We start from the raw sequence: 25108 nt of genomic DNA on the forward strand, positions 1-25108 counted from the left end.
AACATCAACGGGATATGTTTGAGGGATCGGCTGCATTCATCCAGTGAGAGTGGCACACCAGTGGATAGCCCAATGCATTGGCAAGTGCTATATGTAAAGGATGTTTCCACTGACCACCTTGTTTGTGGAAGCATTTGTGGCAGCCCATAGCGTCCGGGTTAGCAGACTACAAAAGCAAGAAGTTGGGATGAAAAAGATTTGTTACAACTTTACTTGAAGGGGGGGGGGGGGGGGGGTGGCTTGCATGAATGGAGAAGGCGCATTGTGTTGTATAGAAAGTTACAATTGGATTGCCTCAATATCTGGTATGTCATGCCACTATGCCACTGCCCCAGAACTGGCAGAGGGTGGTAACGAAACGAAATTGATTCTTACACTTCTTATGGCTACGCAGACAGCCTACCAGGAGCGGCGGTGGCAGCTCGCCTGAGCAGCTGCATTCGTAACAAGTGCACCCCAGAGGAAGCCCTCGAAGTGCTTGCTGAGTTGCCCAACCCTCTTCAGGAGGACGATGGCAGTAAGTCCATTGAACATCGGAAAAGACCTGAATTCGTGCAGGTTGCTTCATGTGAAAATTTTGTTTCCACACATGTTGCATGTTACCGTTAAAGGTGCACTGAAGAGGATTCTGAACTTGTCTTTTTGCCGTGGGTACTCGATCTACACATTCCTAGCATTCTTAGAAACTGCAACTTATTGCCCTGTATGGCCAATTTCCCTAATTAAATCGAATTAACATCCGGCTCCCGCCCTTTTTTTTTTAATTCTCCCTCGTATGATGGGCGGAGTCGACCAACGCGTAAAGTTCCTTTCAGCCAGCTCCGTGGAGGCTTTGCTTTCGCTTTATTTTGTTTTTAGGTTTCCATCAATAAATAGTTTCATTCGCAGATAATATAGCCGCAAAATAAGCCCGCAGAAATAAAAATACACGCGGACTATTTGCTACTACGGACTACTACGTATTACTCCACCGATGGCAGAGCGGCAAGCCGCCATGGGACTGGGTGAAAGGCACTCCACACATTTGTCGACTCTGCCCACCGTACGAGGGAGAATTAAAAAGAAAAAGGGCGGGAGCCGGACGTTAATTCGATTTAATTTAGGAAATCGGCCACAGAGGGCAATAAGTCGCAGTTTCTAAGAATGCTCGGAACGTGTAGATCGAGTTCCCGCGGCAAAAAGACAAGTTCAGATTCCTCTTCAGCGCATCTTTAAGGTGAAGGTTGCGCAAACACAGGACGATCCACAATGAAGAGACAGAGAGACACACACAGGCGCTTCCTTCACCTTAACCTTCCTTCACCTGCGCAACCTTCACCTGAACAGTAACATGTACCAACTAGGCCCAACCGAAGTTTTAATGTTGCATGTTGCAGAAGGTTTGCATGTTGCAAGCTGTGTTAAAAAAAAAGGATAAACGCCTGCCGGACAGCTGTAAAGAAAGACAAGAAATTAAACTTTTTGCATATAACCAATTTGTCGGTGCCTTTGTTCGCTGGTGTTGCCGTGGCACTTGTCATGCTCTGGCTGTTATTTTGTACTAGGTGTCCCAACTAACTTTAACCAAAGATTAAAATATACCGAGGCACAATAGGTGGAGGCAACCTCAACTATGCTGTAGACCATTATATGTAGTTATTCAGAGTATTCTTGTATGTTGTTGTTCAATTGAATAATTATTTTAAATAAGCTGAAAAAACTAACTGTTATAGTATTGTAAGTGGGCGAGCTTGGAAGCGCATGCCGAAACGGGTCACCGACGTTCCCTGAGGAGGGCGCGGGAAGGGGCGCCCGTAAAGCGACAGTACACGTTGCTGGCGGGAGTCAAAGTGGCTCCTCTCCTTGAAAAGCGAGGGAGCGTTTATTTTCCTTTCCGTTCTTCCCCGTCCAGCTGGGTGCCGCTGAGACGGCGCCTGCGGTGTACTTCGCGTCCGCTGACTTGGGGAATCGTCACACTCCTCCCTTTGTTATGAAGCCTGCTGCACGGCACTGGTGTCGAGCGGTGCTTGTTTACGCCTCTATAGTCCGTAGTAGATAACAGGCTTCCGGACCCGGGAAGACCGACGAAGCTGGGGGTGCAAAGGGGTCGCACTTGACTGCTGTTGCCGCGCCGAGGCTGTTGTAGACGGCTCGGTGCTTAATGAGCAGCGAGGTGGGCACAACTGTTCCGTGTCCGTTGTCGCTGCCAGTCCAGGAAGAGGCACCTCGTCGTCGGAGAGAACGCCGGGGGTCCTTCGCGGTCGCACATGGTCCGCGTGTCTGTTCCAAAGCGTTCCGTCTTCGAGCTGTATTTGAAGCGACGAAGAACTTGTGGGATGGCGAACCGTTCCGGTAATCCAAGCTGGGCCTGGTCGGAAGTTGCGAACAAAGACGGGCTCGCCGGACGAAGGCAAAGAGCTTTTGCGTGCGTTGCTGTCGCAGCGCATCTTTTGATTCAATTGTTTGAAGTCCACATGCGCCCATAGGCCGGGGTGCATTCGTTGAATGGGCGTTTGCAGTTGCCTGCCCATAAGGAGCTCAGCGGGAGGAGACCCAGTAAACGCGTGCGGCGTTGTTCTGTAGGAAAGCAGGATCCTGTCGATGTTTGTTTGGAAATCTCCAGGCGCTGCCTTCTTGAGCTTCCCCTTAATTGTCTGCACGACGCGTTCCGCTGCTCCGTTCGATGCCGGGTGGTATGGCGGGATAAGAATACGCCGTATGCCGTTCTTGCTCAAGAAGTCAGCGTACTTCTCGCTGGTGAATGCGGTGCCGTTGTCGGAGACAATGATGTCTGGAATGCCATGTGTGGAAAATATGCTTCGCAGGCATCGAATTGTGGCGTCCGCTGAAGGTGCATGAACGGGAACCACCTCTACCTATTTAGAGTAGGCATCGACTAGCACGAAAAAGTAGTGCCCTTGAAATGGACCACCAAAGTCGACATGCAGTCTAGACCATGGTTTCTTCGGAAACGGCCACGGATTAGACTGTGCTTTCCTTCCCATTCTCTGGTGTTCTTGGCCTTTGAATGTGCCTAGTCCCTCTGAAAATACTTCTTTGTAGCAAGTCAGCAGCTCGCCAATGCTTGTAAGTGAGTCAACGGATCTGACGTCATTCAGGTTGAGCTGCAGCGCACTGATCCAGTTTCGTCCGAGAAGAGTTGGACACTGGTCCGGAGCTACAAACAAAGGCAGTGTTGCCTCTCTTCGCCCGAACTGGACTGGAACGGTAACCTTGCCCTTAACGGGTGTCAGTCTTCCGCAATAACTCTTCAGAATCACGTCTGATGGATCTACTGAGAGCTCGGGAAACCGCTGTTGGAATTCGGTCTCCCCCATTACGGAGACACTGGCCCCCGTGTCCAGCTCCATTCTAAGAGGTCTGCCTGCGACTTGTAAAACTGCGACAAACGGAGGAATTGTTTGGTCGCTTTTCATCTGCCACGTCTCGTAGACCTGTGACTGAATTTCAGGAAGATTTCCACTCTCTGCAAGGCTGTGAACTAGCTGCTTTTGTTGCCTCTGCGTATTGTACTTCCTTGACACGTTCTTTTGCTTCGTGTCGGTAGCCCTTGAGCGGCATACTCTGGCCAGATGCCCGATCTTGCTGCATGCGTTGCACCGGGATTTTGCATGCTGGCATACTGTTGCGTAGTGCGGCTCTCCACAGCGATAACAACTTATCGTCTGTTTCATTTGCGCTCGCATCGCACTGTGAACTGGCTGAGCTTCGGCCATACACTGAGCTTGCATCAACATGCTTGAGTCTTTTTTCGCCGTCTCGATAGCAACTAGGACCTTGACTGTAGACTCGAACGTCAGGTTTGGCTCTTCAAGCATGCGCCGTTGCATTGGCGCGTCATTAATGCCGCAAAAGAGTCTGTCCCGCAGCATGTCAGAAAGGAAGGTGCCGTACTCACAGTTTGCTGAAAGCTTTTTGAGTGATGCGATGTAGTCGCTGACAGATTCATCCGGTTGACGAGAGCGACTATTGAATCTGAAGCGGCAGACCACCACGGAAGGCTTAGGAATGTAGTGGCCCGACAGCACGGAGAATATCTCGTCGATGGAGACTTGATCGGGAGTCTTTGGCGTCAGCAGGCTCCGTAGTAAGAAGTAGGTGCTGGACCCGCAGCATGTCAGGAACACGGACCTTTTCTTCTCCTCTGGAACACTGTTGGCGTCGAAGAAGAGCTTGACTCGCTCTAAGTACTCTGTCCAGGCTCCTCCTTCCCCGTGGAATGGCTCCAATGCTCCGTAGGTCGGCATGGTTGCAGATGATGCGATGCCGGAAAACTTTTACCTCGTCGCCAGAATTGTTATAGTATTGTAAGTGGGCGAGCTTGGAAGCGCATGCCGAAACGGGTCACCGACGTGCCCTGAGGAGGGCGCGGGAAGGGGCGCCCGTAAAGCGACAGTACACGTTGCTGGCGGGAGTCAAACTGGCTCCTCTCCTTGAAAAGCGAGGGAGCGTTTATTTCCCTTTCCCTTCTTCCCCGTCCAGCTGGGTGCCGCTGAGACGGCGCCTGCGGTGTACTTCGCGTCCGCTGACTTGGGGAATCGTCACACTAACTTTATAGTTTTTGCATTTCGGAGCACCTATGACCGGACCACGTTCTGTGTAGAGAACAGTAGGTGCGCCAGTTGCTGGTAGTTATATGCAGACCAAAGCGAAGCAGCATTCCTAGTCATTGGTTGGGTGTTTCGTTTGTCATTGTGGAGTAAACTTGCCACTTTCAGGAGCACAGCACTGTGTTGGAATGCAAAGACGACATATGCGAGGTACCAGACGCAAAACGCTGTCCGCTAAATGTAGCACAGCGTAGGGTTTCGGCCTGTGTATAGCTGCAGTTAACTAGCGCACCCGGTGTTATTTCTACACTGCGTGTGGCGAGGTCACAAGTGTTACTTTCAGTTTTGGTGGCAGCGCTCCGTTGATTGTTTCTGCCTCGTCACATTCATGGCACTATCGAACCTGGCTACGTTCATGGATTCCGCATTTGAGAGTGCGCTTACATGGCCAAATGGGATTTTTTACATATTTCAGGCACTTTCAATTACTCTCTTTACTTTATTTCATTATTTAGTTGAACAAAATACAGAAATACTGAGTGATTGCATACAATGGTCAGCAACATTGTTGAACTTGCCTGCAACAGTCTTGCCTCAATATATTTTTAAGCTTTTTTCTAAACTAAGTTGGGACACCTGGTATGTATAAGGCAAACTGCATTTTGAAAGAAAAAAGCTGGATAAGACCTAGTGTGATGGCCGCCTATAAGCATAACAATATGTGTCAGACTTTTGGGAATCAGGCAGCTTTTGCTTTGAAGAGTAGTGTTTCTCTGACTGTTGACAACCGTCTCTGGACCAAATGCCTATGTAAGTGTTTGCCTTATTCCTTTTGAAGTGAAAGCTCTGCTCCTCGGGGTACAACTTCCAGTTTCAATGTAGATGAGAGAATGACCTTCAGTGGTCAATCCGAACTTAACTGCGTGGTGGTATGGCCTACGCTATGGTAGTATGACCACGTGATCATATGACTATGACCATTGGGTACCTGACCTTGACATTTGATTTGAGACAGTGGAGACCATGCTTAACAGAGCTTTTGTTGGTATAACTTGGTGGTGTAATGACATTCTGCTGTTTCAGTCTTGCATACAGAGCGATGCAGCCAAGACTCCACATTGTTCTTGCTGCTTCTTTAATTCCATCTGGTGTCTTGCGAACTTTTAGTGGCCATTGAATTTGAATGTATAGTGAGGCTGTAGGTGAGCTTCGTGTGTTTGATACCTGTCAGGTTTAAGGGGGACATGGGTCTTAAAACGTTTTTTTATTTACAGACCAAATGCAATGAAACTGCACAGACTTATTCAGTTTTTTCTGCTGATTTCAAATATGCAATTTGTTTATTTCTAGGCCAATTAGTTCCTGAGATATTAATATACATCATGTCATTGTCTGCTCAAACAATAGGAAAAAAATGGGCCACCAGAAATTTAATTTTAATATGTGGGTGGGTACTGCAATGTGTGAGGAATGCAACGCTGGAAGCAGTTTTCAGTTTTTTGTCCGTGTGGACAAATGGCTTAATAGTTAGTTTCATGTGTGTCATGTGTTTTCTGGCACTGTATGTCTGGTTAAAGGGCGACCCACATGGAGCGAACTTGCGCTGCTGATTTTGAGCTGCGCGGCGGAACGCGGACGCACCGCCGCTGTGCCGCACCACAAGAGGCAGAAAACGGGCGGCTGCCGCCAAACCGCTGCCGCCAAAAACAAAAAAAAAGATTTGTATGCTTACTCTAAAGCCATTGTTTATTGGAGGGCGCATTCTCACTTTTTAGTTCAGCGTATGCTATCTCCCCTCTCCACTCCACCCCCACTCGGTTTCACCCTGCGCGCCGAGCCACCGGCAGCTGCTGCTAGCAGAGACGCAAAAATAGACTCAGCCTATAGTAGCGCCATCTGGTTCTCGGGACAGGAACCATTATTGTAAACTAACCGGCTCTCCTCTTAAGCCTAGAAGTGGGAGAATCGTCACTCTAAATAAAAAAATAAGGCGAATTTATCACTTATAAGTTTAATTATAGGCAAGGTGAGACGAAGTGAAAGACCGGTGCTCCATTTACGGCCAGTGAACGCAGTGAAAAAGGCAGCAACAACGAGAATTCAGTCCAAAGCGAGGGGTCCGGCTTCGAAAGGCGCCGCCATGTTTGTCGCCGCGCGCGGGCGGAAGCTAGATGCGGGAAGAGAGCGCCCTCATTGGTCCGCGCTGACAGCCCGCATTCGCCGCTTCCGGTGAGCGGCTGACCGCCGGGCGAACGTATCTAGCACTGCTTGGTCGGCGGCGAACGGCCGCCGGCGGCCAAGCGGCCGCCGGGCGGCCGTACGCAGGTTTTCCGCGAGAAAACCGCTCCATGTGGGTCGGGCTTAACTCACTTGAAAACTAACTATTAAGCCCATTTGTCCACACGGACAAAAAACTGAAAACTGCTTCCAGCGTTGCATTCCTCACACGTTGTAGTATCTATCCACATATTAAAATTAAATAAATTTCTGGTGGCCCATTGTTTTTCTATTGTTTCAGCAGACAATGGCATGATATATATTAATATCTCAGGAACTGATTGGCCTAGAAATAAACAAATTGCATATTTGAAATCAGCAGAAAAAACTGAATAAGTCTGTGCAGTTTCATTGCATTTGGTCTGTAAATAAAAAAAATGCTCTAAGACCCTTAATAATCATTGAAACTTCCTGTGCCAAAGGGACACAGAATAGTGCTTGTTTGCGATAAATACGTCTATGGTGTAGTGACATGTTTCGTGGCGCTGTTTGAGTGCTTGCTGTCGCACTGGGGTTCAAATCGGGCTGTTGTTTCCATACTGTGGTTGCAGTGGAGCCTGCGCACAACCCCCTCAAGATCCAAGTTTTTGTGGAGACTTTGCTGTTCATAGCAAGCAAATCTTTCTCTCATTCCTTTGCAGGCATTGCCAAGTAAGTATTGCTGTTTTTTTTTTCGATTCTTGCTTTCACCATTTGTGTGGAGGCGAATTTTAAAATTCTTCGTTTCTCTATATATTTTACTGACGATTTGGAGAAAATGGATAAGCAACTCTTCTCATACATGCTCTGTAGCATACCGAACAACTGGTTTCTGAGTTGAGCCGTTTGTTCTTGCATTTAGATTTTGTGAGCTTGATGTCATATCTGACCAGCCTCTATATTTGTAGTGAATTTCGGTTCACTGCAGCTTGGTGAAATATAAAACGGACAAGTCTGTGTTCAGATTTTCTGGTTTCAGGTTCGTGTTGCTACCAACGTGTGTTCTTTCGACAAAAGTGTGTCAAGATGTGACATGCAACAGCGGTACTTGAAAAAAGTTCAGCCTTCTTTGCACTGTGTGGTATTGTTATGGGAGAAATGTTAAGTTTTTGGCTTGGTCACCTCAGCCTCGCCTGCATCACCCACCCTAGCAGGGGTGAGGCTGTGTGTTACATTATTTCTGGATTGTGTATTGATGTGGAACTTTTTGTTCTCAAGTCAAAACTTCTTTTTCTGTTGCATAGATTTCACTATGCATTCAAGACGTTAGCTTCGACAGAGGAGGCCCAAATATGTGTCCTGCGCAGTACTTATGACCTCTGGCACAACCATCAGCAGGTCGGTGCTCACCTTTTTGCTCTTTGCAGCTGAACCTTTTGCTTTGCTCTGACCTGTGCATTAAGAGCGTTCTTTGCTGAGAAAAAATCAGGGGGCACTTTGATGACCTAAAGTGCGGTGAGGCGAAAGCCTTAAGCGTGGTGTTGCTGCTTGTGTCACTGATGTGTGGTTAAGGTGTTAAGCTTAGCCTCTAACCTAAACCTCCTCGTAACGGGAAGGGAGAAAGATGGGAATGAACGAAGACACCGTATTCACTAGACGCGCCTTTGTTCATTTCAAACCATTGAGCTGGCATGGCGGAGTGGTAGCATGCTCGTCTCGCACTCCAGAGTCCGGGGTTCGATTCCCGAGCTCGGCCAATTTCCTACTCGGTTTTATTTATTTATCTGGTCTGACTAGAAATCTTAATTAGGCTAAATGGTTAAGTAAGCAATTAACTAAACTCAGTCTCACTTACTTGGAGCATCACTATACGATCCCTTTAATTGGTTGCAGGGTTACTATACAAGTACAATTGGCCCCGTCTGAAATTCGCGCACTGTGACGTCACGACCGTTTCGACCAATTGAAAAGCGTTACATTTCTGTCGACAACCCCTGCTTACAACGATGAGGCATTAAAGGCTTCCGCCGTAATAACTGCCTTGCTGGAACCTGATGGCTTCTATCTTAGGCATTTATGAATAACTGAAGCAGCTAATGAACCTGTATTAGCAGCGTGTTTGCTTATGTGTTCAGAAAGAATGTGATGTCGCAGTGTGGGTTGCAGTGTACCACATGTTAATGACAAGCATGTGGTAGACCTCGAAAGAGGTGTTAATGACATTTTCGCGGTAAGACATATTGCAGTGTAATTCTACTGGGCGCCATGCCCGTTCTGGGCTAATGGGAATCAGAAGACCAAGAAATCCACTGTATATTAGGCTTTACTTTGCCAATTAAGGGTCAAACTGCTCTGCACTTTTGCTATTAGTTGTGTTTTGCTCTCTGTGCTATCCCTGCACACTTTATGCTTGCACGTTACATCCAGGTCAGATCTACTGTGGGGTTCCTCTATAATTTGAACACAATTGTGCAGTGCTGTGGGCTGATGAAATTTTACAGTTTGGTTCACTGGCATCCCTTTTAAGTATATTGTGACAGACGTCTTGTCCGTATGTTATGTGTGTTCACCAACTAGGTTAGCCATGATAGTTAAGCGTGTTTGATCTCTTTTGTAGATGCTGGTTTGTAGTTCAAGGGTGGAAGCGTATGTAGCCCACAGTTTTGAAACAACCAAATACTCGTAGCGAAGGGTAATGGAGCAAAAAAGAACAATGACAGCATCTGCTGACTCGTGGCTTTGGTTGGATCAACATAGTAATGTGTTCTTTTGACTTTTATGGTTTGTAAAGCTTTTTCAAGAAAAGAAGTGCTGCTTTTGAGTGCCACTTTTTTGTGCTGCCAGATGATGATTGGACTTGTGGACAAGTACTTGAAGACGCAAATCGTCGAGTGTTCTGCAGTGGCAAACTGGATCGTCTCCAAAGACCTGGCACCTGAGTTCATGAGGTCAGGTGGCTCTTCGTTCTTCCCACAGTTTGTTGCATAATTTTAGATGACGTGTTGCTGTGCACATGATAGCTGTGCTTCCAAAAAGCCAGAACGCTGGACACGTACACGGTTACTGAGACCAAATGATCTGGCCAGTGCACTGGGCACGTGGTGTACAACTTGCAGGTGTCTAGTCACCACTTATAGTCAACAGCTGCGCAGTGACGCACTCGCAGTTAAGAGCAGCAGTTGAAGGTCCCACAGACAGATCTTACACGCCATTAATAGTATATATATGTTGGCACTGCAAGTAGATCAACTCCCCCCCCCCCCCCCAATTTCCGATTGGCAATTTTTGGAAGAAATATTACTTCAGTGAGCTTGCAAACCTTCAGTACACTTTTTTTTTCCTTTTCGTGTAATCGCCTTATGCGTTAGAAACGTACATGATTTTGAAAATGCTTATTGTGCCATTCTACATTTTTTTTGCGCAGTTGAAGTATCCAAAATATTCTAAGAAATCTACTGTTTGCTTCAAATTCACTTCGAACCAGAAAACCGCTATTCGCACACCCGTAGTGAATATGCTATTGCTGATTTGACTCCTGGCAATATTGCTTGTAGAATGTACATTTTCCATGCTGCTTTACGTGCATGCTAGAGCGGAGGGATTAATGCTGAAGAGGTGCAAGTCTCTGTTGTCAGTTTTCCCCATTATTTTATAGTAGTTAATCCTTTTGTGGCAAATTTCGGTATATTAGTAGCAGTGAAATACACTTGTGTGCAGTCCATTCATGTCAGTGTGAGATATTTACTGCACCCTTCTATGGGGTTCAGCTTCACTTAGTGCAGGTGAGCTAGTTGCTTCAGATGCGAGCATTGTACAAACCTATCACTTCTCCTAGCTATGTGCTTTGCACAGTCGTCAATGCATTCAGTTTACAGGAAGAAGCTTTGCAGCTCACTTGTAACATTGCAACTCTCTTGTAATGAGGCTGGCTCATCGTCGCCATCCAAGTTTACTGTTAAACAGCAGCCTCTTTCAGCAATAGTAATCAGTTATCTCAGTGGTAGAAGTATGCGTATGCTTGGCGTTTTTTTACATGCTACATTTTTATTTCTTTCTCTCTTCTTTCAGGCCCTACGTATGGGAAATCCTCCACCTCACGATTCGTAAGATGATCAAGCATGTCAGGAAATTGGAGTATGAACTAGAGGATGCCAAAAGCAAGCTCAGCAAGGTAGGTGTTCCAACATTATTTCGTGCTACAGTTGAACCCCTCAATAACGAAAGCCCTCAAGAACGAAATTCTCGCGGCAACGAAAAATTCTGGCGCCCCCGGCGAACTCCCATAGGGTTCAATACATTTGTCCCCTCTCAACAGCGAAGGGTTTTTAAAAAGCAGTCCCGCATTAACGAAAGTTTGAGGTAGTGATCTGCAACATTTTTTCGGCACATCAGCCAGTCGGGAACATAGAATGGGCAAAACTGCAGCAGCACACTCATCCGACAAGTCGGGCCCATTCATTTAGCCTGCCAACAAGCACCGGCACAGCCATTTTTGTTTAGTTTCGGTTGGTTCGGTAATGATGATAGCAAAGCAATTTCTTTTTTTGCCCTCTGAAAGCGGCTTTTTGCTAGCCCGTCTGTTGGCGACTACGCACGCACATGACGTTTCACGTGACTACACCGCCGCCCAACCGGGGAAGAGCAAGGAACCCTTTTTTTTCTTTTCTCTAGTGCGGCGACCACGCTATCTCGCCGATCTCGCCGTCCGCCTTGTGCAAGCCGAATTCGCCCTCGACTTGCTTGTGTACAGTGTTTTTTGTTGTTTTTCGACTGTCGGAAACATGCTGCCTCCTGTAAAGAAGCGCAAGTTTTTTAAGCTGCAGGAAAAGGCTGCTATCTTCGCCCAAGCTGAAAAAGGCAGAAAGAAGACGGACATTGCGGAGGAGTTCAGTATCCCGTGCAGCTCACTTGTTCAGTATCCCGTGCAGCTCACTTTCTACGATTCTGAAATCAAAGAATGGCATCATGGCGGCACTCCAGAACGGCGCGCGCGCTCTGAACAAGACTTTGGCAACGCCGGTCTACGAAGGCGTGGACAAAGCCGTATTTCAGTGGTTCCTGAACAAGAGAGCGAACAAGGTGCCTTTGTCTGGAAGCCTTCTGCAGCAAAAGGCGATTGACTTCGCGTGCATTCTGGGGCAGGACAACTTTAAGGCGAGCGCCGGTGGCTAAGTCGATTTAAAGCGCGGCACTGCATCGTCGCCAAAGTGTTGTCAGCGGAGTGTGTGCGCGTCGACGCTGAAGCAGCATCTTCCTGAATGCAGGAAAGTTACGCAAGTAAGCTCGCGTGATGTGCTTGATGCTTTCGATGTTATCCGGACTTTTCTCGGCGACCACGACGACGACGAAGCTATGCATAGCTTATCAAGCTGCGAAGCCAGAGTCGTCAAGCTCCTGCACAGCAATGTCAAGCAGAGCAAAATAAGCGACTTTTTTCATTAAATTTTGGTTCTGGATGGTAATGGGTGTGCTTGTTTGTCCATTTTCGCGACAGCGAAATTCTCACGACAGCGAAAAGGTTTTCCTTCCCCGGCGGTTTCGTTATTGCGGGGTTCGACTGTACTTCATTCGCTCGAGCTGACATGACATTCGTACCTCATATATTTCACCTAGAACTTCTCTGTGTGTAGGTAGACTACGATCGCATTTAACCATTACAAGGTGGTGCTGTTCTTTTATCTTTTTGCTTGCACATTACCATTTGATGAGTTTACAGAGTGCTGACATATATTGCCACGCCACTGGCTGTTTGCTACTGTCTGCCTTGCTTTTTAGTTAAAGCTAGTAAATCGAGCAAGCTGGTGATGTGTGTGGTGATGGTGTGTTACGCACAGGGTGACTCAGGTGACAAGGATCAGCCCACAGACGAGATGGTGGAGAGGATGGAAGAGAAGTTGGAAGCAACCCAAAGTGACCTAAAGAACCTGTTCCTCATCATTTTCCAGGTGCGATGTGGGCAGGTGCCCTTTTAATTAGAAACAACTGATTGAACATTTTTCACCCATTACTACCACCATGCTATTATATTGACATTCAGAAAGCTGATCAGATAGGATTGGTATCGTTGCTGTCTTTGGGGTGTTTGTCCATGTCGTAATGTGAAATTAAAAGCCTCTCCTACACTGGTCTTTGAGACCAAAAAATCAATTTTCAAGTAATGACATTTGCGGAATCTACAGCTATGATTTTCCAACTGTAACAATTTTTTCTTTCAAGGAATCAACATTTTTTACCATAATATTCGATTTAGATCATTGTGTGGGCTGAATTTATGCAGGAGCAGATAATTTAATGGCATGAAAATTTCGCACATCTGGCTGTCTTAATATGTCGATATCTCAACATCTAGGACAGACAGAGATGTCATATTGCTTGCTAAGGGAAGCTGAAAGCACAGTGTGTGCAATAATCGAAGCAGATTTGTTCAATCGCACTTTAAAAATCTACAATTTCGCAAAGTTTATCGATGCATTACATTCGAACCCTGAACACTGATATTCCAAGTGCTGTAAAATTACTAATGAGGGTAAAATGAAAAAATGGTTTTGATTATTGCACTTTTTACTCACCATACTATGTAGCCATGGATTAAAAATGATTTTTTATTGAGCAGTTCTTTTTGCACCGAGGTACTAATGAACGACTAGTTAAAATTAATTATCTTGGGAGCCGACTAATTTATGAGAAAGGTAATTTCATTGCTGAAATCAGTATAAAAAACTGAGCAAGGTGGTACAGTTTCATTAGAATTGGACTAAAAATAAGGAAAACAGGTCTAAGACCAGTGTCCCCCCTTAGACAGAGTTCTGTCCCTCATAGCCTGAGTCGCTTTTGGACGCTAAACCCCAATAAACCAAACCGAAACAGAGTTCTGCAGAACCCTTGGGCTCCTTGAAGCACTTTTTTGGTTCCCCAAGCACCTAAATCCCTGCATGCCTGGTATGCATGCTGGCAGTATGCTCTCCTGGCCTTCAGATCCACTGTTGCTTTACCCACTTTATTTTGTGACTAAGTATCGTATACTGTTTTGCTCATCACAGGCTGTTTTACTATAGAGCCAGGCGTAATTTTTTAATTTGGCCACATTTTCTCATGGGCCATACATTTGCATGCTCTTGTTTGCACACATGTTAGGTAGGAAATGTCAGAAGCCGAAACATGCGAGATTCCTCTGCACAGTTTGAAAGCTGTTGAGGTTTCCCGAGGCTAAAGAGATGTAGGACCCCTGCACTCTGGAGTTATTACTTTAGCGTGTGCTCTTTGATACCTAGTGGCACAAGTAGCACAATTAAGTCTGCATCATTGCTTGCCCCCCTCTTTCTTTCTCCAGAGATTCATCATGACACTGACCGAGCACATTGGCCAGTGTGAAGTTGAAGGCACCAACTTCCAGACGTACTGGTTTCGCTGGACGCTGGGTCGCCTGCAGGAAGTATTCTTCCAGGTGAGGTTGCTCACGCAGGCGGTCAGTAGAGTGGAGTGTGGAATTTTTTGGTACAGTCTAGCCCGGTTATAACGAAGTCGGCGGGAATCGGAAATCACTTCGCTATATCCGCTATTTCGTAATATGCGGACTACGAAAAAAAAATGCAAACATCGGCATACCGATTTATTGCCGCTGAAAGAAGTCGTCCAGCGTCCCCTGAACACGTTTCGCGAGTGCGGACTTCAGGATTGCGGCTTCCATACCATCCAACTTTTTTACATTTTTCCCCTGCGCGGCGTGCTCTACCGCTCTACGCCGTGACACCGTTCAAGGACGGCGCAACACGAGACTGGCGTGCCATGCGATGCAGTGAAGCAACCTTTCGCTCCGCAGGAGAGCAGACGACGCCACAAAAGGACGCCGTCAGCCGAATTTTGCTCTTATTTTCGCGGAAAAAATCTCCTCAAGGACGCAAAAATGTGATGATTGGCAGATTATTTTTCGGTTGGTATTAAATCTCTTCGTTATATCCGCTGACGCGCTCTTATTTACTTCGTTAAAACCGGACTCAAAATGTATTGAAAATGTGAAAATGGGAAATTGAAATCCCTTCGTTATAACCGCTATTTCGCTATAAGTGGCTTCGTTATAAACGGGCTAGACTGTAATTTGAACTTCTGATTTCAGTGGATGAATTTTTTGAGTGAATGCTTATGCTTTAACTCAGTGTCCAGGTTATTATGTATTAAAGATTGCATGGTTTTCACTCACCTGGAAAAAGTAAAATTTCAGTGATATGAATTTCTCACATCGTTGCAAAATATCCGCGTCATCCAGAATTTGTGTGATCGAAAACGCGGAAAGATTTGAATTCTACAAAGGTAATGGAAATTCCCTCAGTTGTTTCATTCGGTCTATTCTGAGTAATAGACAGAATTATCACTATGTCTGTTACTCATGTCTACTATTGCTTTATGTCACTTATGTCTATTACCGTAAGTCTGTTACTTCTGAGTATGTTATGCTCAATTGAAGCCACTCAGTTTTGTCAAGCATACACATGTGACGCCATTCACACTGCCTGAGGACGTCACCTCATGGAACAGCAAGTTTAATGACCAACTTTGCCATTGTTGCTCTGAGATTAGTGCTTTCTCTTCACTGATAATGCTGCCACTTGGTTTGACTCTACAAGCAGGTGGCCCGCCACCCAGTGCGGGCAGCCTGCCCACCATGGCCTGTGGCAATAACATCAATTCAAATAAATTCACTGCAATTGCCACCTGCCCACCGTGGCACTGCACATCAGCTCAAGGGTCAATTCTTGAAACACTGTGCCAATTGCAATGAAATTTTCAGGGATGCCGCATCCGTACGCTGTTAAAACAGAACCGAAGTTTTAATGCTGTACCTTGAGTGTGGCAAAAGTTGTTCAACACAGAATGAGCCAATAAGACTGTCAGGATTAGGAAAACTTATCATTTTAAAAATTCTTTGATTTGTTCACTCTTTTGGCATAAATGACCCCAGAAAAGCCTCTCGTACAGAATAAAGGGAAGACAGTGTTGTTTTTTGCCAGTGTTTCTAAATATCCCACAACTCAAAAGCAACTTTGCTTTTTGAACTCACTGCTTTATAAATTTTTTTTTTTTTCATAAAGGCCTAACGATTTCAGAAAGCATCTTGAATGTAAATTTTGCCTTCGCAGTTTGAAAACGAGGGTTCTTAAATCTGCAGTTACGCCCAAGAATGTGAACTGAGTAAAATGACTTCAAAGGTTTGAGCACCTGTGATTTTGTTTTACGGGCTTTTTTTCGTTTGTTTGTTTAAAAACCCATGCTGCATTCGTGAGGCTTCCTCCTTCGATGTGATGCAGCTCAGTAGCAAGCACTTGCCGCTTTGATGGGTTATTTTTCTGTTCTTGAACTATGGGCGACTTTGTCTGTGCTCAGAAACCCACAGAGATGCGCTGAACAGTGAATATAGGCAGCTAAGGCAGCCATAAAACCGAGGTTTTTGAACAATAAGGCAATAAAGGCTTGAAATTCACCTTCAAGTGTCACGTGATGTGTTTCCGCTAATCACTGAGTTAGTTTCACTTTGCCTACCAGTTACAGCTAGCAAGGCCAGGATCATGTGTTAGAAACAACGTTTTTACGCACTGCTGGCGACACCTCGTGCACCACCCTTCAAAGAAGAAAACTAAATTTTCTAAACTTCTACAGCGCAGTTCATGACCAAACTTAGAAGATATGTCCCTGATCTGTAACCTTTTTAATGAGAATCCAGAAGTTTTTTCTTTATCATAAATTCATTTTTCGGCCCACATACCCCTTCAACCACTGCACCACTGCGCCAGTGGTGGTATGAGGACTTCCCATTATCTGTGATTCCATGAAAGAGAAGAAGTGCTTTCATGGAGGGATCTCTTATGCTGTTGCATTGTAGTACTACTCTTAAGGGTAGGTTTAGCACCATCCAAGTATTTTTTGTTTCTTTTTACACTTTGAGATACTTTAGCACTTTGTATGAGTGGCTTCCTGTTCATCATCAATTCTAATTGTCATTTTGAAGTCGGTGACTTGTGTGCTAACTAGCGTTCTGTGCCGTCGGTTCTTGTTTACTGAAGTTGGTTGTGTGTCTCCTTTTCTTGCAGCACCATGAACATGTCTTCAAATATGTAACCACACTGGAATCACTCTTGTTCACCAGCGACATTGACCCACACGTGCTGGAGGTTTTCCAACAATTTGCTGCATTGCGTGCCTGAGGGAATCATTAAAGAACCATCTTCACTGCTGCTCATTGTCTTGTTTTATAATGACCTGTGCTGCATATTGTACAGGTGTGCCATTTGCTGTTATGTTGTTAGAGGCTATTTATTACTAAAGTAAATATAACAATGGCAGGAAAAGATGTTGCTAGCCGCGGCATGTACCATTGAAACCTGAAGCACCTGAGCTGCGGCTAGCGGGAATAAAAGGACAAGGAGAGGGCAGGCAGAGGGGGGCACGATAAAAAAGGATAAGGGTAGGGCGGCAGTATACACTATGTACAAATACAGGATGTGGAAATACAACCAATTACTATATTTACTGGCATAATTTGCGCACTCTTTTTCTTTAAATTAGGACTTCAAAAAGGGGGTGCACAAATTACAAGGAGATTATGGGAACCTGTCTTTAAAAATCTACAAAGGTCATAGCGTACAATACATGCCATATATTGCCGCCTGTACGTCGACATCTCAGCTCTTGCCCCTCGCGCGGCAAAAAAATCTGTACAATTGCAAAGGCAGCAGTCAGGTAAATGGAAACAAAAATTGCAAACTCCTAAACAGCCCTTGGGAAGACAAATGTGATGGCTTTAGAAGTCACTTAGCCCTTCTTCGCAACTCCACAAGCACCGTTTCGATATGCACGCATCCTTTTTGGATCTTCGAGCCTTTTTACATAATCGCGTAAGCTCGGTTCTGCTGAAAACCTGGCATAGCCCGTCGTCCTGCGTCAGTCAGAAAAAATCCCTGAAGTTTCAAATAATGCAAACAAATTAAACAAATGAAGCCAATATTGGTGATGAAGTTCCTCTAATAGGGTGTGTCTATGTGTATGAGTATGTCCTGCAGCGTAACCTAGATAGTGATTGGTGTTTGGTTATTGATAATCGATAATTGTGATTGGTGAACGGTGAGTGCGGCTGTAATCGACGACCGTGATATATAATGATGGTTGGTAATTGGTGATTAGTGATTGGTGATCGACGATTAATTGTAGTCATAATTGGAATTGGTACTTGGTAATCAAATGCTCTTTATGATTGCGAAGGCAACATAACCGCATATCCTTTTGGGTAAGGGAGTAGATTCCAAGAGAAGGCAAGTGTAGCAGGGACAGGGGACCGCAGAAAGTTAGGGGATGAGATTAAAGCCTGTTTCACATGCAAGTGAAAATGCTAGCGAAACCTGTCGCTGCGGCGGAAAAACCTGTTCGTCGCAGCGATGAGCAGCGAGGTTCCAACTAGTTGGATATTTCCGCTGCAATGCGCCGCTCAATCGCTCAGTCGCTTCGGGGATACTGTGGCCACAGCTTCAGGACAGGGTAAAGTGAGCTAGAAGGGGGTAGTGGGCTCACTCCTCAGCCGGCGCCATGCATTGCGGTGACGCCGTCTATGTCAACAGATTCTACTTCTCCGCGCCACCGGGAGGCGGCACCACCGCCGCCTTCACTGTAGGAGCGTGCGTTGACGCGCGTTTGAGCCGCTGCCGCCGCTGCAGCCGCTGCTGTTTGCCTTCGCGTCTTGCGCGTTGCCATAATCAGTACTTCAGCCTATCTTACGCAGAAAGTTGGATACAAATACTGGATGGCGTCAAGAACCAGTCAGGACCCCCTTGAAAACCTATTTGGTATTATCCGGCAGTCATCAGGTAGCAGTGACGGCCCCACTCCCAACAGATAATGTCTTTCATTTAGTGGTCTTGTCAAGACAGTAAGCCAGGGGAACTGTGACCAGGGCGAGCTAGCCGCATTGCTAGATATACACACTTGTGCTGACACGCTGTCACATCAAGAAAGCACAAATGCAGCTACGAGTGTAAATAGGTCAGCCAGTTACTGCACCGACATCTGCTGACCACAGCCAGCATACAGCTAGAAGTCATTCTAGACTGATATTTTACATTTCTGGTTGCTAGAAAATGTGTAGTGAAAACGAATTGCGAAGCCTGTACAAGCCTACTAACCATGGCACCGCAGGGAGGCTTTCAACTTGTTCGGCTTACAACTTTTCGCGACCATTTCCAAATTTCAGCCACCTTTCATAACATCTCAAAGAACAGCTATATTTTACTCGCGTCCGCACGGTACTCGAATATGCCTCAGTGTGCTGGGACCCGCACACACAAGAACTTATTGGAAAAAATACAAAACAGCTAGGGCAGTCCGCTTTTGTATTTGGATATTATTCCACGACACTATTTCAGAAACCAGAAGGAATCTTCAGTGGAAACTCGAAGCAGAAATCTGTGATCGAAATTTTTACATAACATTTTCTATTCCAAGAGTGGTATAGACGGAACAAAATATTTGAAGCCGCCTTTCTATGTCTCGAAGCGAATTGGGACCACTACTTAAAGCTTTATGAACTTCCCTTAAGAGGTGGCGTACTCCGTTATTCGTTTTTCTGCGAACAGTTCGCGAATGGAATGCTTTGCCGCCACATATTGTTAATGTTCTACCTAATGAAGCCTTTTTTTTCACGCGTTGAGTGCATGATTTCTTGTTTTTTGAATATGAAGTGCCCCCCTGCTGTAATGCCGAAAGGCGATGCAGGTACCAAATAAATAAATAAATAAATAAATAAATAAATGAGAGACTGCTGTATAACGTCAGGTCAGCTGTACAGCTACATGAACAAACTAGAAAATATGTTCACGTTTTTTCTGCAACGATCGAGCTGCATTCGGACAGCATCATGGATGTACTCAGAGTTGTAAAAGAAAGGCTCTCGCAAGAAAACGGGTGCCCACAACATGCCTCGCGTCCCTCGGCTAACGTTTTTATCTAACGACACGGTTGCATTTTTTTTGTGTGTGTTTGTGAAAGGAATGCTGGCGGATCAGGGAAGCGAGAAAAAGATAAACATTTAAAGTTGAGCCGCTGCTCATGAACCATACACGTCCTATAAATCGTGGTTTTCATGTGTTCAGAACTCCATGGTGCGGCCTCACTTCTTTCCTATTCAGTTTTCATGTCAATGTAAAAACTGCATATGCGCTAATAGCCATTTCATATTACAGTTATTTGAGATACATTATCTACATTGGACAAGCGCTGCTGCAAGCTTTTAAGCTATGTTGAACACAACAATTTTAGGTAGCTCTGTTCCAGAAACGGTGTGAGCAGCAAATTCACGAGCCAAAAGAAATGCGCGCAACGAAACGGCGCTGACAGCTACAGCTGTAGTGAAAGAAATACCAAGAACGTATGCTAGTCCTTGCACGCTTCGTATACTTGAAGCCGTGAGTAATAATCCTCAGAAAGCGGGGCTATTGGGCGCCGCAATCATTTTCATACAGGTGTGTATTCGTGTTTCTGATCTGCGTTGCGGCAGGTACGCCGGAGAGGAGCCAGAAATGCGTTTGCGGTTCGAACGCGGTAACCTGTTAGTTCATCGTGTGCTACCGGCAGGAGCATTATTTATTATTATATTCGACGTCTGTCTACCTGCTCCATGCAAGTCTAACAAATGTGACTGAAGGCAGCGAGTTTTTCCAAGCCAGACTGCCGCGAGAAAGCTGCTCAACCAGCACAGCGCTACAGTGAAGTCGCCGGTGGCGCCACCCCGTGTGTGTAACATATACTGCGTCAGGGAAAGAGCCCCAGCGAGCCCACTACCCCCTTCTAGCTCACTTTAGACAGGGTTAACTGGAGAGGCAGTGAGCGTAGTCAGGCTGATGATGATGATTGGTAATTGAGACGTGATTTCGGAAACTGCTACCGCGTCTACTCTTAAGGCAAAGTCCAAAGCGTCTTTCCAATTTTTTTTTCTTTTTGAGAGGCATTCCTTCGCCACTCCTCTACCTCCACAGCCACATCATGCACGCAGCCGCACATTCTTCCCAAGCGCAGCAAGGAGCATAACATATGCTAGTAAACCCGGGTAATAAATTAGCAATGCGCAACGCAATGCAAACGCGAAGCTAAACGCAAATGGTGCCTGTGTGCTATGCAGTGCCATAACGTTAATTTTATATAAAACTAATTAATAGCTAAATCAATAGATAATGACACGAAGTGCTCACAGTTTGTTATATATTTTTTTGTTAAGTTTGGTAATGTTTTAGAGCGTGAGACAAAAAAGAATACCCGTTAGCTCGGCACTTTGGTTGGACGGCTTAGCATGGCTTAGGTCTAAACTTGGTCAACTTGGCACTGTCGGGTTTACTCGTCTGGCAACGTCCTTTTTCACCGACTCTTTCGCGAGTGCGGCCACGCGTGTCATAGGAGCCTGTAAGTGTGCCTTTCGTATGTTATGAACCTCATCGGAAGCATAAAATAATATTGGTGGTGTGCTTTTAGTGTTTCCTTCGCTCATTAAAACCAGAGGCATTGTGTATTAAATGTCGTTAGTTGTTTTACGGACGTGTTGTTGGGTAGGCTTAAGTCGTATTGGGCTCTCGGCCTGGTAGTGATGTCCCTAGCTAATACGACCACATGTGGTCGGGTGCTGAACTAGTTTTTTTTTTAGCCTGAAGCTAGGATGTGGTTATTGAAAAGGGAGACATCGAATAACCGTGACTACCTGGCATGGAATGGCTGTAACAGCGTCTTACCTTGCTTGCGCTGCCGAGTGTCTGTTTTGCGCTAGCCCTAATGCTCACGCCGGCTGCACTTGCGCTGCTGCAATGCCGGTTTCTAACCATAACCGCGTTTGTGACAAGCCTTCGTTCGATTAGCTCCTCAGCTAAACTAAACCTTAAGATAATGTCATCTGAACGGGAACGTCCAGCTCATTTTAGCAGCTGCAAATGTTGAAGGGCCCGTAGGCGGCGACTAGCACGATTTTTGCGTGTTGCACATGTCGGCAGCCCGCCACCTTTGAAAGTAAAACTGGAAAGCTGTCCTGAACAGCCTAACTTTGCATTTTTGCTTTCGATCAGTCTGCAAGGTTGCTGAGTTAGTTTGTGATCCCGCCCGGTCGTGTGTGCGCAGTTTCTTGACCATGTCGCTTGAATCTCGTTATTCTTGAAACGTAAGCGCTGCATGCATTTTGCCTTTCCGCATGGCGCGATTTTTACGCTTGCGAGGAATAATTAAAGCTTGCTTTGAACCCAAATGTGGATACTCAACAGATGTTTGCTTTCTTGACTTGTAGGCTTTCATGGTTTAGTCTTGGATTTGGTGCTGGATTTCGCTTTAGCGCTCGTTTGACATGTGTGTTCTGATTGGTTTTGCAGGGTTGCGTAGCACAAGGTATCCAGGATGGGGCGTATGCACTGCAGTGGCAAGGGTATTTCCCAGTCAGCGCTGCCATACCGGCGGAGCGTGCCCACATGGCTCAAGCTGACCCCTGACGACCTCAAGGAGCACATCTACAAGCTCGCCAAGAAGGGCCTCACACCTTCCCAGATCGGCGTCATCCTTAGGGATTCCCACGGAGTGGCACAGGTGTGCACAGCTTATGTTCAGCATTTGCAGGGGACTTCCTGTATGGTTTGCGAGTGTCCTGGGCAGGTGTTTCAATTTACGCCTTGTCTGGTGGTGGTGGTAGTAAGCAGCAGCCATACTGCACTGTCTGCTACGTGCTGCTGTAACTGGGATCCAACAACCAACAGGAGCCATAGCCAAAGACAGGTTGCAAGGGCTGCCTATTGTATGTGCATGGCCCATTGGCTTATTCCCTCTGTGTGTGCCAAGAAGGGTGCGATCAGCAGATTCCATCCCCATTCCACTTTTGCGCACTTTTTTGCTGAAGGTCTGCACAGTGTATGCACATTATTCCCCTCTGCTTCTCTTGAGAAGACATCGTTATCCAGAACGAACATAAGTGCACATGTGTGAAGCAAAAAAAACGTTTCCGCGATAGACCCACTTGAATACTTCTAAAAGGAGCTTAATTTGTTGGTTGTCACGTTCATATTGCCATTCTCACTGCCTCGTGTGCCACTTGAAGTTAAAGGGACACTGAGGAGAGCACTATTAATATTTTTTTTATAGTAAAATCCGATAGTTCGGCATGTCATGGCTTTGTTGCCACTTGGCCGGCAGCGAAAGATGCATTTATTTCTAAGAAATTTGGATTCGAAGTTGAAAAAGTTTTTCCCGCCGCTCTGATTCAAACTTGGGATTCGTCTATGACGACAAGGGACTAAGAGACGTGAAACATGACGTGCACATGACGTAACGCAGACTCCGTGATTTCTGACTGCCAGCAGTGCGGCCTAGCAGCAGCCGAAAAGAAAGCTACCGCCGGCCGCACGTTGAAGGCATCTATCGGCTATTGCGGCCGTCGCTACAGTCGCTTCGATTACGTTTGCACTGGCGTTTTGCCAGCGTTACGATGGATCTTGTTCTCGAAGTCGTCAACGAAGTTCTCGCAAATAGACACCTTTAGCATACCGTGTACCTTGTTACCGCTAGCGGAATACCGGGAGCCCGCCTACCGCCGGAAAACAGGCGCTGATTTGTCCCGATGCTGCAGGAGCGCGCGTAGCAGCCGGGCACGTGGCGCCATCTGGCGACGTCAAGGAGATTTGCGCATGCATTTGCTGCGCCTCAGTGATGCCTGGTTTCTCGGTTCCTGGTGTTGCTAAAACCATTCGTTCTAGCAACACTGTTTTGGCCTATGATCTCATCACGCTTGTACTTGAGAGTTTGGCCTGTGGCGGCGATACCTGTATTTTGGTTCTTGCTCTTTTCTACGTTACAAGAGCTTTGTTGTCAGTATGAGTGGCGTTTTTGTAATCAGGAGCTGGTATTCTGTCGATACAAGCCAACTTCAATTTCTCCTCAGTGTCCCTTTAACCTTCGGATTGTGCTAGATTTGAGTCCATTCCCCGTCATTGTTGGTTTCTCTCTTTCTTGTTGCTTCTGCATCCAGAAGTTGTGCTTTCCGCCCAAACTTCATGCGTTCACAATTTTATCTCCTTGTGGTCCAAGTGCATTTCATTACCATCTAACATTCACTACTGCCACTACACTTAGTTCTTGATCTCTGGGTCCCGCATTTGCAGCACGTTGCAAGCTTCACTCTCTTGCCATATCCTCATGACTAGTTTCAGGGCAGCAGGGCCCAAGGGCGCGAACCCCTTGCTTTTTCAATTCTGGCTGATAAGTACTGACCTGCAGCGGCAATGAAAAGGTGGAGAGAGTATGTGACTGGTAGGGTGCTTGCAGCTGATACGCTCCTTGTCACATTATTTTCCTTTTAGTTTCTGTTTGGGCACCTAGGTTTCCTTTTTTTACATATTATGTGCTATGGGGTACTTGAGTTTGTGGTTCTAGTGTAAAAACATATATTCATCTCGACTTCAGCATTGGGTTTGTAGTTCCAAACACTAGAAAGCTGCTGCAAATGTACAGGGTTGTCAGCACTTAGTGTAAATGTGTGAGCCCGTGGCTATGCTCTGTGGAGTGCCAGTACGTTCGACACAGCCACGAATCGAAGAAATGTGTTGCAGGCGAGGATGGACCTGGAGGTGCTGCTTTGTGAGGGCTGCCACTTCCTCTTCAATGCGTGGCTGTGATGGTCGCATTGGCATTCTGAAGAGGGTGGCCGCATGCTCTCATTTTCACGCTAAGTGCAGATGACTTAGTAAGTCTTGCCTTCTGTGAAACCTGCTCCCAAATGCTCTTGGCTTGTCTTTTCACCAGTCCACATCTCAGGCACATTGTCCAGAGTGGTTCATTATTGAATATTTTGTAACTTGGCAGGCAACAAAGCAGTGTCATGCACTTTCCAGCATGTGAAGAGTAGCTACTGCTGTTCAGGTTGTGTGCAATCTTGCGGTGCATGTCTCTACACAGGTCAGCTCTGCAGGCAACTTGCTTCACAGCTTAGTTTTATTCTGCCGTTTCCTTCTTGCTGACAACTGCGTACTGTTGTTCCTTGACTGCACCACTGTCCACTTTCCATTCCACACTAATTTTTTATTTAGCTTTCTTGGTTGCGTTGGAAGCACTAGGCTAATGCAGCTGTCACCGTTATGTCACTGCAAAAACTTAATATTTGGGTCCGTAGTTTTTGAATATGTCTTGATGCGCTGGCCTTCTTGGGAGGGCCCTGCTATTTCATAATAGCACCTGCTGCCCTTAATGGGCAGAATAAAGTACCTTTCGGTTTTGCATTTAGCATAGCTGTACCGTATTTACTCGCATAATAGGCGCACTTTTTTTCCAGAAAATCCGGCTCAAAGACGGGGTGCGCCTATTACGCGGGA

At 46.1% G+C, this 25108-nt stretch overlaps 2 protein-coding genes across 2 annotated transcripts in view; both read left to right on the forward strand.

Moving 5' to 3' along the window:
* Positions 1-16972, forward strand: part of LOC149354651 (nuclear cap-binding protein subunit 1-like) — a 44951-nt gene extending 27979 nt beyond the window's left edge. The window contains exons 17-24 of the mRNA XM_089583449.1: positions 395-517; positions 7379-7478; positions 8051-8144; positions 9591-9694; positions 10815-10917; positions 12581-12691; positions 14077-14190; positions 16829-16972. Of these exons, the coding sequence (XP_089439575.1) occupies positions 395-517; positions 7379-7478; positions 8051-8144; positions 9591-9694; positions 10815-10917; positions 12581-12691; positions 14077-14190; positions 16829-16942 (863 nt within the window). The 3' untranslated portion in view covers positions 16943-16972. The remainder of the gene's footprint in view (positions 1-394; positions 518-7378; positions 7479-8050; positions 8145-9590; positions 9695-10814; positions 10918-12580; positions 12692-14076; positions 14191-16828) is intronic.
* A 4116-nt stretch (positions 16973-21088) lies between these two features.
* On the forward strand, positions 21089-24430 carry LOC149354653 (small ribosomal subunit protein uS15-like). The gene is made up of 3 exons (XM_089577535.1): positions 21089-21179; positions 22127-22337; positions 24350-24430. Exons 2-3 carry the CDS (start codon positions 22152-22154, stop codon positions 24413-24415), a joined length of 252 nt encoding a protein of 83 aa, XP_089433661.1. The 5' UTR covers positions 21089-21179; positions 22127-22151; the 3' UTR covers positions 24416-24430.
* The last annotated feature ends 678 nt before the right edge of the window (positions 24431-25108 follow it).

Source organism: Amblyomma mixtum, chromosome 3 (genome assembly GCF_055824585.1).
Source record: "Amblyomma mixtum isolate Tamu chromosome 3, ASM5582458v1, whole genome shotgun sequence".
NCBI classification, from domain to species: domain Eukaryota; kingdom Metazoa; phylum Arthropoda; class Arachnida; order Ixodida; family Ixodidae; genus Amblyomma; species Amblyomma mixtum.

Excerpts from the sequence above, each read along its gene's own strand:
- LOC149354653 (XM_089577535.1), top strand. The coding sequence starts at position 22,152 with ATGGGGCGTATGCACTGCAGTGGCAAGGGTATTTCCCAGTCAGCGCTG. Across the intron at positions 22,338-24,349 it reads ATTCCCACGGAGTGGCACAG|GCGAGGATGGACCTGGAGGT; the intron begins GTGTGCACAGCT and ends AATGTGTTGCAG.